Raw genomic sequence first — 15,741 nt, forward strand, 5'->3', positions numbered from 1 at the left:
GGATGTGGATAAATTGGAGAGAGTCCAGCGAAGGGCAACAAAGATGATTAGGGGTCTGGAACACATGAGTTATGAGGAGAGGCTGAGGGAACTGGGATTGTTTAGTCTGCAGAAGAGAAGAATGAGGGGGGATTTGATAGCTGCTTTCAACTACCTGAGAGGTGGTTCCAGAGAGGATGGTTCTAGACTATTCTCAGTGGTAGAAGAGGACAGGACAAGGAGTAATAGTCTCAAGTTGCAGTGGGGGAGGTTTAGGTTGGATATATTTAAGGTCAGGCTTGACAAAGCCCTGGCTGGGATGATTTAATTGGGGATTGGTCCTGCTTTGAGCAGGGGGTTGGACTAGATCACCTCTTGAGGTCCCTTCCAACCCTGATATTCTATGATTAATGGTCTTCAAACTCCCTTTACCTTGTTACTGCGGGAGACTGTGGTTCCCCGTATTAAAGAAAAAGGGCTCTCGAGATTGGCCCTCCTGCTTTTCGATATCAGTACCCCAGGGCAGGAAGTAGCACAGCCCAAGAGCTCAGTCTTCACTCCATTCCCAGTGCAATAGCCCAGAATTCCATCCCCCTTTGCTATCAAACGTCCCCCATGCTGCCCGGAAAGGGCGTGGTGCCACCCAAGCCAAAGCCAGCTGGGTCAGCCGCGTCGGAAAGTCGTCACCCTCTGACGAGGCAGCACCCTGGTGAAATGAGCTAGTTCAGGTCAACATCGCTACCAATGCTGCCATGCCACCCCCACCCTCTCCCCCACATGCTGAGCAGCTTCAGCAGAGGCCAAGGACTAGTGGGCCATGAAGACAGGATTTCCTTCTCCCACCTCCCACGGCAGGGCAGAGGCATGTGGCTGGGGCAGCGTGTACATGTCTCTGGCTGGGCTCTGTAGGTGCTGGGGGTCGGGGCGCTTCTGCGGCCCCCGGACTGTCAATCCAGCACCTTCAGCAGGAAACACATTGACATGCACTCTCATTTTGTTTCCTCCGATCAGACTCTTTGGGGAGCAGTCTCTTCCCTTGATGTTTTAAACCAGGAAATGCACAGGGGCCGGCTGGACCTGGGATTGGCCCCAGGTACATGGGAATGAAGGACACACAGAGAATTGCATGATAAAGGAAATTTCAGCCTTCTTGAAAAATCTGGCAATGATCCCACATCACAGGCAAGTCCTCAGCAAGGCTGCCCGATGGGGGAGTGTCAGAAGGTCATGCTACACGAATGTTTGGGGAAGAGATGTCTGCAGAGATGCCAAGGAGCTGGGGATGGCAGGATTTTCACACACACAGCTCTTCCCTGCTGCTGTCTTCTTCTCTTTCCCATCCCTTGTTGGCCACTGACCTCCGTGCATCACTCAGCTCAGTTGAACCTGTCCAGAGTACAACCTGAAGAGACACCTTCCCTCTGCCGCCCTGCAAGGGGTAATGCTTCTTCTAGCAGGAGACAGAGAGCATGGCCTCGGTCAGAGAGCAGGCTAGAGCAGTCTTAGCCCTGTTCCTGGCCCCGTCCCTCCGGAGCACTGAAAGTCCCATAGGTGAGGCAGGATGGCATCTGACTGATCATCTCTGTCAGGGGCAGGTTTGGTTCCATTCAGAGGCTGCTGGGGCAGCTGCTTCAGGCCAGAATTGAGGGCTGCCAGTGCCTAGAGAGTGTTATCTTGCATGGCGTGGGTGGAACTACGTGGCGGGAGGAATCCCACTGCAGGACAGGCCTGCCAGCCAGAAGCAGCAGGAGCCCAGAGCACTCCAGGAGCCCATCATGAGGGCATGCTGTCTCCATTTGCCCATATGTAACAGCACGTGGCAGGCAGGGTGGATTAGTAGAATTTAAGGCCAGACGGAACTACCAAATCACCTAGCCCCCGCTTGCTAGTGGTGTAGAACTCTATATCCTGGCCCAGGTGACACTAGAGATCTCACACCTTCACCTCCCAACATCCTGATCCCCATCTTAGCTTCCTCCCCCTTACACACACGTACCACACACCTGGTTCCCGGGGCTGCTGGTCTGGGAGTCCCGGCTTCCCAGACCTGCACTGAGGTGGGTATACGCCTGCACTAATGTGGGGGTGGGAGTTACTTCGAGCATCAGCCTTTGTTTGTACAGCATCCTGATCTAGGAGGTCCTGCTCATGGGGCTGGGGCCGTGCGAGAGGCTCAGCCAATCAAAATGCTTTGTTGCCTTCATGTGAAAGTCCCTAGACACACACGGGAGTGCCACCCAAGCAAAAACTCTTGGGGCAGAACCTTCCTCATGCAAAGCGGTGGAAGGAGGAAGTGTTAGCTTAGGGCTTGGGCTCCTACCGTGCATCCTGCTGCCTTCACCAGCTTGTGGGAGGAGAAGGGGAAGGCCTCATTGCTGAGATCGGTGTCGAGAACCTCCTGAAGGACCATACGGCTGCAGGGAAAGAGCAGAAAACCCTGGTGAGAAGGATGCTACAACTAGGGGCCAGCAAGTCACTAGCTCACGCACTACACCCACCGTGCAAGCTCACATGGAAAGTTCTGCTTCTGGCATGACCTGAAAGGGCAGCTGGCTGTCTGCTTGGGAAGGACAATCTGCCCTATTTCTCCCCCGGCCTTCTTCTCACCTCTGTTCTGTAGCCCTCTCTAGGTTCTGTGGGAAAGGCACACCGCTGACGGCGTAGGGCTGCTATTTACAGCCAGTGTCTTATTGCTTATGACCTGCTCCTTCTCCTCATCACAACTCCAAGGGGACCAGAAAAATGAAACCCACTAATATCCTTTTCACTCATGCTCCATGGTGGTGTGTATGCTGGGAGAGAGCACAGTGTCAGTGAGCGTAAGTAGAAAATGCATATTTCTATATCCTTGTGGTCAGGGCATGGGGCTAGGATGCAGAGGAGCTAGGTTCTACTCTGGCTTCCACCACAGACTCCTTTAGTGACCCTGGGTCAGTCACGTAGCCTCTCTGTGCCTCAGTTCCTGCTCTGTACAATGGGGACAATAGCACTGCCCTGGCTCACAGGGGTGTTGCGAGGATAAATTCAATGACTTTGGTGAGTTGTTCAGATACTGCAGTGATAGGGGCCAGATAAGGACTTAGGGAGATGGAAAAGTTTATTAGAGAAGGGGTCTGGGGTTCAAGTCTCCTGGGGTTCTATTCTCAGCTCTGACACTGACTCGCTGTGTGACCACAGGCCTGTCACTTCACCTCGCTGCTTACCCATCCGTACAATGGTTCCCTGTCTCATAGTGGTGGGGTAACTTGTGAGACATACCCAACCAGGCTCTGAGATCCCGGGATGAAAGATGCCAGACAGGGGCAAAGTACTGCTAATGCCTGAGGCAGTTTCTCAGTGCGCGTCCCTCCCTAAACAGATTCCCTCCGTGCTCCCGCAGAGCTGCAGCTTTGGAATCCAAGGCCCCCCAGCCTCCCTTACTGTCCTTTGGGCTGCAGAGGTGCCAACGATTGCCAGGAGCTGAAATTCCTCCCAGTCTGTGGCTTTTCTCTGCCCAGACTGTGGCTGTGAAGAGGCCTGCCAGTAAGTGACTCCCCGTGAGTACCGCTCTCCATGGCCAGGGAGCCCCATGCATTGCGACAGCCCCTGGGACACAAGCATCCACTTCCCTCTCCTTTACGTAACTCTCCCTGGGGGAGCCCTGGGATGAGCTTGCTTTTGCCCAGTAAATGCAGCATCGTCTTGAGCTAGGCAGGCTCCTCGTCGCACCCTGTCAGGCTGATGCACCGACAGCGCTTGACCCGGGCGCCAGGAGCTGATATTTAAACAAGGCTTCCACCAATCCCATCCCAGCTCCACGGAGGGCTGCAGGGAAAAGAAAGAGCTTCTCCTCCTCCAGGCTGTCACAACCCACCCCACCCTCACCTCAGAGGAACATGTGCTCCAGGAGAGGGAGGACAGGGGCCGGAGAGCACTGACTGACACCAAAAGCTAACTCAACCCATATCTCTGCCCGCATCATGATGGCACTCCTCCAACCCCAAGGGCTAATTTATTAACTGAGACTGGTTACAAGATGTCCTACTGGCGAGGTCAGTCCGTAGAATACTCTCCCCACCAGTCCGTAGACCCATTGCATGGGAATTTTAGAAGCAAGCTTGGCAATGTGCCAGAGGGGACAAATCTTGTCTCAGCAGCTGGGTAGTCTGGATAAAATCGAATTATCCACACTAGGTTCAGGTCAGAAGGGCCCATTAGACCATCTAGTCTGACCTCCTGCACAACACAGGCCAGGGGATTTCACCAGCGATTCCTACGCCAGGCCCATAGGTCTTGCCCTTCTCCTTCTCCAGGATGGCTTTGGCAGGGGGAGGCGACTCATACTCAGATCTGAACTTAGTGCCATTAAGACTGGGCACTGCTTCCCCGTTTCTCACCTCCTCCCCCACAGGCCTGGAGGGTTCAGCGATGAAAGCCGAGCTCAACCCAAAGCGGTGAGGGCGTTTCATTTCTGTTTGAAACATGCAGCCCAGCAGAAGATCCCCATGAGGGTCCCGGGCCTACAAACACTTCCTAGGGCGTGTGGTGCTCGCTGGCACGAGTGAACCCCTGGAGGCTACTGGCAGCGCAGGCAGCTGATAGGGACCCACAGCGGTTGGACTGCCCCTATTATATCATTTCTGCTGGAGGGAAGTGGGGGGAAGAAGGGGCATGACCTCGAAGATACTCTCATAATCCGAGGCTTGGCTACAGAACAGCTCTTCCCAGCACGGCACTGGCCACACCACTGAACTCTGCAGAGAGGAATAAACGCACTCCCAGCATTGTGGAGGCTTTTCCTTCATTATCCTCTCCTCACTGCCTTTCGCTTTCAGGAGCCCCGGTGGCTGGGTACGTGTCAGCCACTTCCAAGCCTTGAACTGGTTTCTAATGAGCGTTGGCTTGTCACATATGACAGAGACAAATGTAAGGGCGGCTGTGACTTGCCGCTGTCTAATGCACATTTACAGCCCCGCCCACGCTCTTCAGGGCCTGCCGCTGTCTCCCCGGCTCCCGTCACCCCTCTGGGCTGTGTTACACTAAAACCTGCCTTCCTGGCACGATAAATAGGTCAGCCACTCCGGAATGGGGAGCCAAAACTACTTGTGGGTCAATAAATACATACAATTGTCCAGATTCTGATCCCAACGGGTAGGTCTACAGAGGGATAAAAGACCCGCAGCATGGCCGTGGGCGGCCCGGGTCAGCTGACTCAGGCTTGCGAGGCTCAGGCTGCAGGGCTAAAAATTGAGGCCATTCAGGCTTGCGCTCCAGGCCAAGCTCTGGGACCCGCCCCAAACGCAGGGACCCAGAGCTCAGGCTCCAGCCCCAGCCTGGAGGTCTGCACAGCTATATTTCAGTCTGGAGCTGTGCTGGACAGAGTCACGTGACCTCGGCCAGCGGTGGGTTTTTTATCCCTATGTAGACATACTCAATGACCTGAGCATACGTGCAGAGGGGAGCCAAAGGAGTTCCTCCCAGGGCACATCGATGCTTACGGCAGCGTGTAGCATACGGGCACTGCACGCCCAGCGAGTGTGGGTATCAACGGCAGTGTAGACAGTGAGGCATGGCTTAGGTGCGTAGTGTGTCCTACACGCCAGAACCTCCCGAGTATGAACCCTGCATGGCTCTCCACAGGCCCAAGTGGTGCCCCTCATGTCTACACAGTTATTTTTAGCAGCATAGCGTCCCGCTGCCTCAACCTTTCACCACAGCGTGAAGCTACATGCCGCAGCGACGAGGGTGGACGCAGCCCTGCCTTTCCCGGTGGCACATAGCGACACATGTAGGGCCTGTACCCGACACACCACCGTAAGTGTAGACATTTGCACCAGCGTCGCTGGGAACAGACTGGCCCTTGATTTCAATGCCAGTAAAACAGCCGGGGCCCCGAACGCCTGGGAATGAGTGCAAGGAAAAACTCCCGCATCCTCCACTCAGGAGGGCCCGGGGTGTGGCAGCAGTGGCACTGGGTGTAATTAACAGAGCCCAGCTAACGACGCCAAATCAGCCAGGCTCCCCAGCCCATGGTTCACTGTGGGACCTCCCTCCTGCAGGCTGCTCTGGGGAAGGAGGCTGATTCTCACAGACGGCATTTCAGGAACGGGGCAGTGGGCACGCGTCTGTATTCCTGTTCCTGGAAGGGGGGACGCTAGATAGAGGTGTCCTATTGCCCTGTTAAACAAGAGGGGGTGGGGATGTGGTGCAGCTACAAATGAGAGCGGTTCAGTCCGGAGCAGACTCCCTGGGAGTAGGAGGGCCCCCCACACAGAGCCCTCACTCAGTAGGAAGCAGTTTGTGTGGCTCACCTCAGGCGCTGGACACAGCATGCTAGGAAATGGGGCACTGAGCACTCTGCTGGAGCTAGCCCTGGCGACTGACAGGCCAGAGAGCACTGGTGAGGTGTAGCTTGGAAGCCAAATAAGGAGGGGGAGTAAGAAGACAGGAGGCCTGCCTGCCTGCCCCAGGTGGGCATTTCTAATGCCAGATCCTGACAAAGGACCCAACAGCTGTAACGATCAGACTCCACAGTCAGTCCCATGACTTCCTCAGGGCTACTCGTGCAGTACGGTGCAATGCTCACCATGAGCGAGAGGGATGAGACGGACCATGGGGCTGATCCGCTATGGCAATTCCTCTGTTCCTAAGTAAGGGTAACCCACCAGGGCCCACAGAGACCGACGTATGTAAGAGCGCACAGGATCCACACCCTGGGAAGGAGTGTCTTCCTCTCCTCCTCCTTCTCACATGTCCCACTGACTCTAGAATGTGCAAGTGAGCTCCACCGTGCAGCTAGGCTGGGGGTGGGGAGAGGGGGAAGCGGCACTGATCAAATTCGGGACATGGTAGCGTGGAGAGTAGGGGAAAGCAGGGAATGGGACTGGAAGGAAACCACCGCCCATGGAGCTGGGAATCCTAGCTGCCCGGGAAGCCACCTCTTTGGGCAACCCTGGGGTTGGTTTAGTTTTAAACACCGTTGTGCTCCTAGCCGGAGGGTGAATGGGAGGCACAGAACCCTGGCTGAGCAGGCCCAGTGCAAAGGGTCAGGGCTTGTGGGGCAGAGCATGCGCCGAGCAGCGCAGAAGAAAGGTCTAAATATTTGATGCTTTATGACATGGCTTAGCAGTACCAATAGCACAGAGGAGATGGGTGACGAGAGGAGAGGCAGGTGCCTGGAGAGACCTGATGAGATCTTTCCACTCCAGCACCGGGCAATGCACTGGCTCAGGTGCTCAGACAGGACTCCAGCAGGTGGGGCAGGCAGCATGCTGGGCTTCCTCCCCTCTCCTCCTCGGAAGGGGTCATTTCACTTTGCCCCTCCTGCACCCTAGCACAGCTAGGGAGGGGTCCTAGTACACACAGGCATGCGCCACTTACCGTGTCCCCCAGTTTGCTGTGGGATGGATTGTGCCAGGCCCTGCATGGGCGCACAAGGAGCAGGAGGAGACAGCCCCGCTGTGCAGGGGCTGGGAATAGCCCCAGTGCGAGCCCCCTGCTAGCCACCCAGGCCCCACCCCCACATACTACAGACTGCAGAGTACACGGGAAGCCCACCCTGCAGCCACTGAAAAGGGCTTGGAGCTGTCCTAGAAAAGGTGCTGGCCCAGTCAGGGTCCTGCTGCAGCGAGCTCCCCGTCATTTCTCAGTGCAGGCCACAATCCAGCCCAATATCATTCGCCCTTCTCATCCTGCCTTAGGGTAAGATAAGACCCCTTTCTCTGCATGCCACTTGGCTCCCCAGAGCCTTCCCTGGGGTTTAGGCAATCAGGATTACAAGGCATCAGTGCAGCCGCCTTTCACCTCCAGACCCCTGGCTTCGGTCAGAAGTGGTGAGGAATTTGGACAGTGTTCAATTCAGTGCCAGTGAAACAGGGGACCCTGGTCTCTTCTCCAGCCTCTCGGGGCTTACCTTGCCGGCCCCTGGATGCTGATCATTCCCAGCTCCTCGGAGCAGTCGACCAGCTTGCACTGCAACCTCATGTCCTGCAGCACCGTGGTGATGTGCGACCAGTTGTACTGTGCAACAGCTCCACCAACAGCCAGGTAATAGCCATCCCCTGCAAGGAACACCGCCAGCTACTGAGCCATGCAGACTCCACACGCAGGCACGGGGATCAGCTAAGCTCAACACTCAGCTTGGCCAAGCGCTCCAGAGGCCAGATGCTTCTCGGAGCTGCTTGTGTCTGCCAAACTGGGCTGGGAGCCTCCCACAAAGGGGCAAACCCTGCAGTCCTTACTCGGGCAAAACTCCCCTTGAAGCCAGTGGGCTCGATTCTGCAAGCAGCTAAACATAAGAACATAAGAATGGCCCTACTGGGTCAGACCAAAGGTCCATCTAGCCCAGTATCTTGTCTACCGACAGTGGCCAATGCCAGGTGCCCCAGAGGGAATGAACAGAACAGGTCATCATCAAGTGATCTGTCCCCTGTCGCCCATCCCAGATTCTGGCAATCAGAGGCTAGTGTTTGTTGGCTATTGCAGCATCAAACTTGGGCCTCATTTTGTTCGTCAATGTACCCAATTATTGTAATGATGATGGTTTTATAGTACACACGAGGGCACCCTCGATTCAAATTTAAGTCAGTGAGAGTTGAGGGCTCTGCAGCACCTGCTGGGATCAAGCCCAGCAGGAGTTTTTCCTCAGTAAGGCCGGGGTGAGGTCTGAGAAAGTTGAGGGCCAGAGGATCTCCAGGATCTTTCCTTTGTTCATCACTTCTGCTTTCTGCAGCACCAGAAAGGGTAGATCAACCAGCAAAATAGAACAACAACAATAATCAAACCTGATACTAAGTTGAAGTTTTGGACAAAGCTTTGGATTAGCTCCTTTTCCTCACCCTTTTAATGGTCTGACTTCACCCAATGGAGATAGACCCTGGACCTGATTGTCTCACCTCGTCCCATCTAGTTGCAGTCATACACACACTTTGCCCAGGTGTGAAAGCCTGACACGTGGTGCAGGTTGGGGAGAACCAGAAAATACCAAATACAAAATCTGCCTTCCATTCAGCTCCAAAAGCCCCCCACCTCCCTGTGGGGGGAAGGGTTACTACTCTGGTGTTCTGCAAGTCGCTCTAAGAGCTAGTGTCCAAGGGTAGCGTGATGCAAGCACGCAGGGCCTCTGACCCTAACCTCCGGGATGTCTGCACAGCAATTAAATGCCCGTGGCTGGCCCGGGTCAGCCGACTCACAGGGCTTGGGCTGTAAAACGGCTTTGTAGGCTTTGGGTCTGGAGCCTAAACTCTGGGAAGCCATGAGTGGGGAGGGTCCCAGAACTTGGGCTCCCGCCCGAGACAGAACGTCCCCACAGCCCAACCCCCCTGAGCCTGAGCCTGAGCCTGCTGATCTAGGCCAACCACGGCCGTGCCATGGGGCTTTTATTCCAGTGCAGATGTACCCTCAGCTACAGTGCTGTTTTCCTATGCAGACAGCTTCCTTGGCTTGGCTTAGGGGCACTATTATCTCCCCAATTGATCTTTTCTTTCTACAGTTGATCTTCAGAGTTCTCAGAGTACCAGGTACCAGCCATGCAATCCTTCAGCATGTGGCACTCCCATTCAATTCGACCGGGATTCTGTACCCAAGAGCTTATTGGGTAATTCCAAGCGGCAAGAGTTTTTGTCAAGGACCCTTGAAACAGCAAAATCTTCCGCTGAGGACCCTGGGAGCTGCCATGTTTTCACCCAGTTTGCCCTACTATAAGATGTAATATTCCACCCGACACCGAGATGTTCAGCGAGCGAGAAGTGCAAGCCTACAGTTACCCCGGGTACATGCTCACACCCCGGTTCCTGACATCCCCTCCACCAGATACATGGAGAGAGTGACAAATTGCCTTGTCCTCGCACGCATGTTTTCCACAGACAGTGACAGTGCTGGCTGTGTGCACGCAGTGGAAATGTAGCTGCATAGGTCCCCTGCGCTTTGTACCTTCAATCCAAAGGGATGCAAAGAGGGCAGGAATTGAAAGCTGCCTCTGGAAAAACTCAGCAAAACCATACTGTGATCAAACTCCCTAGGACAGCGAGGCGGGGTGTTGCCACAGTGCATTTCCCAGTCCTATTGCATGACCTTCACTTCTGGGAGATCACTAGAAAGGTCCAGATGGAAAAGGCAATCCTCAGTCAGGGTCACATCCTCAGCTGGAGTAAACTGACTAAGTCCATGGAATGATGCTGATTTACATCAGCTGAGGATCTGGCCTGTCAGCCTGGTTTCCATCACAAGATTTTGCCAGCACAGCAATGTCAGCTAGGAGTGTGAAAAAAAATAAATACATCACACCCACAATCTGAGACAGCTCTGCCGCCAAAACTCCCCGGTGTAGACACAACTCAGCCAGTGGAAAAGTGTTTCTGTCAGCAGAGCTAATGCTGTTCAGGGCGGTGGTGTAGCTATGCAGACAGAACTCCTCCTATCAGCTTACACTGCATCTCTCTTGGGGGCTCTGCTGACACAGCTATCCGGCTGTAGTGTAGACAAGCATGCACACACGGCTTCTCTGGCGTAGCTATACCAGCCCAGGCTCTGTAGTACAAGCCCTCTGCGTATAAGGTCATGGAAATGGTACTGAAAATTCTTACAGAGATACAGGCCTGGTTCTCCAGGGCCCTGAATTCGGTGCAGTATTTACGCCAGCGTAAGTGGGTATAAAATGCTACCAGAACAGAATGGTTGTGTTCTATACCCATCAATAGCCGCACAGGGCGCTGGTCCAACAGAGGCTCAAGCTCACATTCTCCGGGCTTCCTTCCGCACGGCCTTGGGCCTCGTGGGGCACTTGGATTCAGAGGGATGTGCCAGCTGACTGACCAGCATGAAGCAGGGACAATTTCTATGCTGATGGTGGGAGGGGAAATAAGAATGGTGGGGAAGGGGAGCTAAGAGGATTTCCCCATTCATCGCTGAGCAATTCCCCCTGACACCATGCCAGGGTTACAAGGTTAATGAGGCCAAGGAGTCAGTTGGGGCTGTTCCATAGGGCATGGGGATTATGCCATGGTCAACGTTTCTGCTGCATTCGTGGTAGTGGGAAATTGCACTTAGTCGGCAATACCGAGGGGGGAAATGCCCAACTCAGAGAAGGGATTTGGGACCTGATTAATGCTCCATAATCAATCCTGCCTCTACCGCTCTGCACACCAGTAATCTGTCATAACGCTAATAAGTGCAGCCACCTACAGTAATTGAAAAATAGATCTGCTTTTATTAAACTCCTCCATCACCTATCAAACACAGCAGCTCCCCGAGCGGCTTCCCTCCCTTCTTCAGGGGTGTGAGTGTCTGTGTTCAGTGCACCTCAAAGGGAGAGAGAAACAGCACCTGCTGGAGCCAGGTAAAGTGCGGGCAGGGGTTGTGTAGACGTTCTCCCTGCGAGCTCGGCAGACATCCCCTCCACCCCGCCTATAACGCTGCCATTGCACCTCGCTCACGACCTGCAGGGCCCCCCAGCTATTCTAGTCCCAGGCTTCTCCTAGGCCAAGCGAGCCCCACTATGTGGTGGGGTTTATGAGGAGGAGAAATGGGCTGTGACCCACCACCTTGTTTTCACGCAGGACCGAAGTCCAAGCTCTCCTTTTCCGGTGTGCGTGCCACCCCAAGGAGTGTCTGGTCTTCTGCTGAAGCAGCAGGATCATTACAAACAGACACCCGGGATTCTGAGGCAAAACCATTTGGCGGAGCCATTGTAGACGAGCAAGATGCCATCCGCCACGCAGCAGCCTCCTAATTCCATTTTGCACCTCGCCTCCCACCCACCCAGGCTAATTGCTCTGCTCCCTTCTAATTCCCCTTTATTGCAGCAGAGAAGGACTGCAGGAGAGGTCACCCTTGCTTGAGAGCCATTCAGAGCAGCAGCCTCCCAACGAAACCCAATAATGCCAATAAGCACCTGCTTGGTTTACAAGTGCCGGGGGGCAAAAGGGAGGGCTAATCCGGTTACACCAATTGATAGATGAAGAGGATGGGGGGAAGAAAAGCCAGGTGGCTAGTATTAAGTAATGCAATCACCCTCCGAACGCTCGCCAATAGAAACAAGATTCCCTTTCAGCTGTCGTGGAAATCGAAGAGATGCTGTCACCGTTGGCAGGCCTCAAACTGAACCTGCAGCGCCTCTTCCCCTTGTAATGCTGATATAAATCGACTGGCTTCCACGGGGCGGGTCGCAGCACTGTCATGCTCCCGGCTCCTCAGCAAGCTGGCCCACCAGCCACATGCAGGATCTGGGGGCTCCCCCTACAGTACCCCACAAACCCATCCCACCACCATCCACGTGGCTTGCACTGAAGAACCGGATGAGGCTGATTCAAGTCTTTGCTGATGGAGCCAGCTTGTGAAGGATAAGCTCAGCGTTCATGGAAAACAGAAGACCAGGCCTGATTCTGGGCTGCGGCCAAGCCAAACTCAGTGCAGCCAGGATGGAGGGTAAAGTGGCTGCTCACAAACTCCATGGCTCTTGTACACTGGTGGTGGAGAGGTACCAGAACAGCCCTGATATAAACTAGAGCAGCCCCAGGGCTGCTCTGACTCATGCTGCCTGCAGTGGTTCCCCTGGTGGAGCCAACTAGCACCACAGAGTAGCTAGAGGACAGTGAGCTTCCCCTCTTTTCCTGTCCCCCTCCACCGTTCTCCCAGCATTCATCTTGCACTGGGGCCGCCAGATGAGGTGGCATAGGGCTGTTCTAGCCCCAGGGAAGACTCCTCTTTATGCTGTGGTATTCCCCAGCAGGGAAAGCTGCTGTCTTTGTGACCCTTTATGGCCTCAGACCTGGCATCCAGGGGCTGCCGGAGGGCACAGAATCCAGGCCCCTGTGAAGAGCCATTAGAACATCAGGCCAGCATGACCCCTGGGAATGTCTGCCAGGCAGTGGACACAAGCCCTTTGTTGGAAGGTTGCCAGCACACCCCTAGTCTCCCCATTGCCCTGTTGTGTCCCGGCCTAACACGGGTTGAGGCCTGCAGCCTGATGCATTTATGACTTTCACGGGCCTGCAGCCAGCCTGGGGGACTCAGGCCTTGGTCATGCATTTCAGGAAGGGCAGGAAATCCAGCCCCGTTGTCTAGGTGGGTGGGTGGAGGTTGACTGAAAGCTGGGCCCAGCAACAAAGTGAGAGCAATGCAGCAAGACACCTAGGGGCAGGTCCACAGCTGGTGTCAATTATTATAGACTTCAAAGGAGTGAGGACCGTTTACACCATTGACGCCAACAGAGCTATGAGAATTTACAGCAGTGAAGATGTGCCCCTTAGAGGCGGATATGCCAGCTACTTAACAGAGCACAGCAACGCTGCACAAGAGTTTGGGACAGGAAGTGAAGGGGAACGCGAAATTGTACATGAAGCTGCACGGGGAATTTTAACTAAGCTGAAAGTGCCCATCAGCCCCTAATATTTACCAAGGGAACTTTTATGTCTACGGCAAGCAACAGATTATTTCTCTGCTTTTAAATGCTTGATGTTTTTACCTTCAAACGCTGGGGTCAGTGAAGAGACCTGGGTCCCAGGGCTGATTTGACTGACGGTCAGATCGCTCTCAATGCCACCATGTTTGTTTAACATGCACGTGTAAACGGTCAGTCCTAGAACCAGGAGGAAAGAGACACGCACTGGGGATCAAAACTTTCCAACGGCATTTTCACAAATGCCATGTTTGAAAAATACAAAAATCTAACCAGGCATTGGAATCCTTCTAATCACTAATCCATCCCCATGCAGCCCCTGATTGTGTAGCATCATTTAAGCTCACTCAGACCTCCCCCTCCCCACTCTACAGTTGATCTTGATAGGCAGCCCTCTCCATTATTCAGGAGTTAGGCCTCCCATGAGCAGAGACAGCTAATCACATTGAATTGCATGAAGAAGACAAAAGGAGAACAGAAAGGAGACCTCAGCAACTCAACTTTCCCTTCTGGTGTAGGCTGGGATTTGAAGCCATCTCTCTGGAAATGAAAAGGTTAATGAGCTAATTCACAGCCCCTTCAACTACCAAAGAATCAGCCAAACAAGTGTAGGTGCAAGTCTAAAGCAAACCACGAACCCAGGTGGGAAACCACTAGAATCAAGACTTCCAAAGGAAAGCAAGGGCTTTGAAAGTTAGCAAATGGCATTAGCCTTTTAGGTCCAAATTAGAGAGTAAAAAGGAATGCACAAGTTAAGGGTCAGACCCTCAGCTGATTTAACTCAGCATAGCTCCCCCAAAGTCCACCTAGCCATGCCAATTTATGCCATCTGAGGATCTGGCCCTGAATCCATCAATTGGTCACCTTCAAAGGTGAACTGCATTTGAACAAAGAATTACAGCTGAATGAGGTTGATTTTCCTGTCTCATCAGTGCTGTCTGATTGACTTCAGGGGCCATTCCCAGTTTACACAGGGGCAAGAGAGGACGGATTCAATCCCAAATGCATCATTCTTCCACTCAGATTATTAGCAAACTCCCCACTGACATCAGCCTATTTGTCCATTAGGTGTCACCACTGCTTATTCCACTGCATGCATTTGCCCAGCGGTGAATCTTAACTGGACTCCGAGGGTCAGATTCTAATCTTAACTGCACTTGATTCAGAAATCATGGGGTTTACACCAGTGTAAAGGAGATCTGAATGCAGCCCTGGGAGAGGGCAGGGAAAACCTTCACACTCAGCTGCTTTCCAGCATTTTCAGTGAAAGAAACAATTTTGAAAATTGACAGTTCAGGTCAAACAACGTATGTCTTGATCAAAGATATAATTTTGCAGGGGGGTGTTTTTTGTACCAAGCTCAGCAGAAACATCAATAAAACTGGCAACTTGTAGCTGAAATAACAAGGTTGAAGCAGTACCTGGTGACTTGCTAACATCAGCAGTAAACAGCCAGTCGGCCGCCTTCCTTGCTTCAGGACCAACCAGGTAGAATTTGCCAAAATAAGACATGTCAAAGACAGCCAGCACATTTCTGCAGGTTAAGCATTCATTCTTGATCTAAAAATTAAAGCACACCCAGGTGAAAGTAAGCCACCCTCTTCTTGCTCCACAAAGGGCGTCGTCAAGACAAATGAAAACCATTTATATAACGAGGCGGCAGAAACAAAACAAAAAAAGCGGGCATGTGACTCGTACCTGAGCTTCTGTAGCATTTTTAAATGTTCCTTTAAAAATAGATATTCAAATGGAGCATTCCTGATAACAACACAGTCCCACACACACGCTCGTACCCTGCTTCTTACATCAATAACTTGTCTTTTGAGTTGGTGTCATCTTGTCAAAGAATTCATCTCCCAATTGCACAGATTTTGATCACGTTCTGAATAGGGGGATCGTAGTGTTACAACAATAACACACTACAGATTGAGGGAGGGCTCTCCACTTTAAGTACCTGTTTTGTGGAGCTTACAAACTTGCTAGGAAAAAAAAAGTCAAGTCCTTTCCATGCACGTTCTCAACCCAAAAGCAACTCTTTCATTTAGGAAAGTAACAATAAAATTCCATTTGGCCATTTGTTTATTCTGAGGTTCCAATCATGCAATGAAGGTGTTTTTCATGCTTGGAGGCATTTTTCAGTAAAGATGGGGAAAGCGGGGATAGGATTCAGTTTTTCCAAACCTCACCAGCTGGGTTTTGCAAAACAAACACGAGCAATAATGGTGTGGCTCCCGGTCTCATTTCTCTAACCCCACCCCAGCTTACGTGGTACGTGCGTATGGTTTTAAGATCAATGGTTCTGCTCTCCTTCCGCAACGGGTTCTTCTCAAGACTCACCCTCCTGCTGCAGACTCATCTCTCAAAAAGGAAACGCAACGGGTGTGGTT

General features: G+C 53.0%; 1 protein-coding gene across 1 annotated transcript in view; it reads right to left on the reverse strand.

Annotated features, from left to right (window-relative positions):
* Positions 1 to 15,741, reverse strand: part of SARDH (sarcosine dehydrogenase) — a 101,153-nt gene that overhangs the window by 44,852 nt on the left and 40,560 nt on the right. The window contains exons 14-17 of the mRNA XM_048823258.2: positions 14,776 to 14,914; positions 13,421 to 13,534; positions 7,871 to 8,018; positions 2,300 to 2,393 (exon numbers count right to left, since the gene is read on the reverse strand). Of these exons, the coding sequence (XP_048679215.1) occupies positions 2,300 to 2,393; positions 7,871 to 8,018; positions 13,421 to 13,534; positions 14,776 to 14,914 (495 nt within the window). The remainder of the gene's footprint in view (positions 1 to 2,299; positions 2,394 to 7,870; positions 8,019 to 13,420; positions 13,535 to 14,775; positions 14,915 to 15,741) is intronic.

This window comes from Caretta caretta, chromosome 16 (assembly GCF_965140235.1).
Source record: "Caretta caretta isolate rCarCar2 chromosome 16, rCarCar1.hap1, whole genome shotgun sequence".
Classification (NCBI taxonomy): Eukaryota; Metazoa; Chordata; order Testudines; family Cheloniidae; genus Caretta; species Caretta caretta.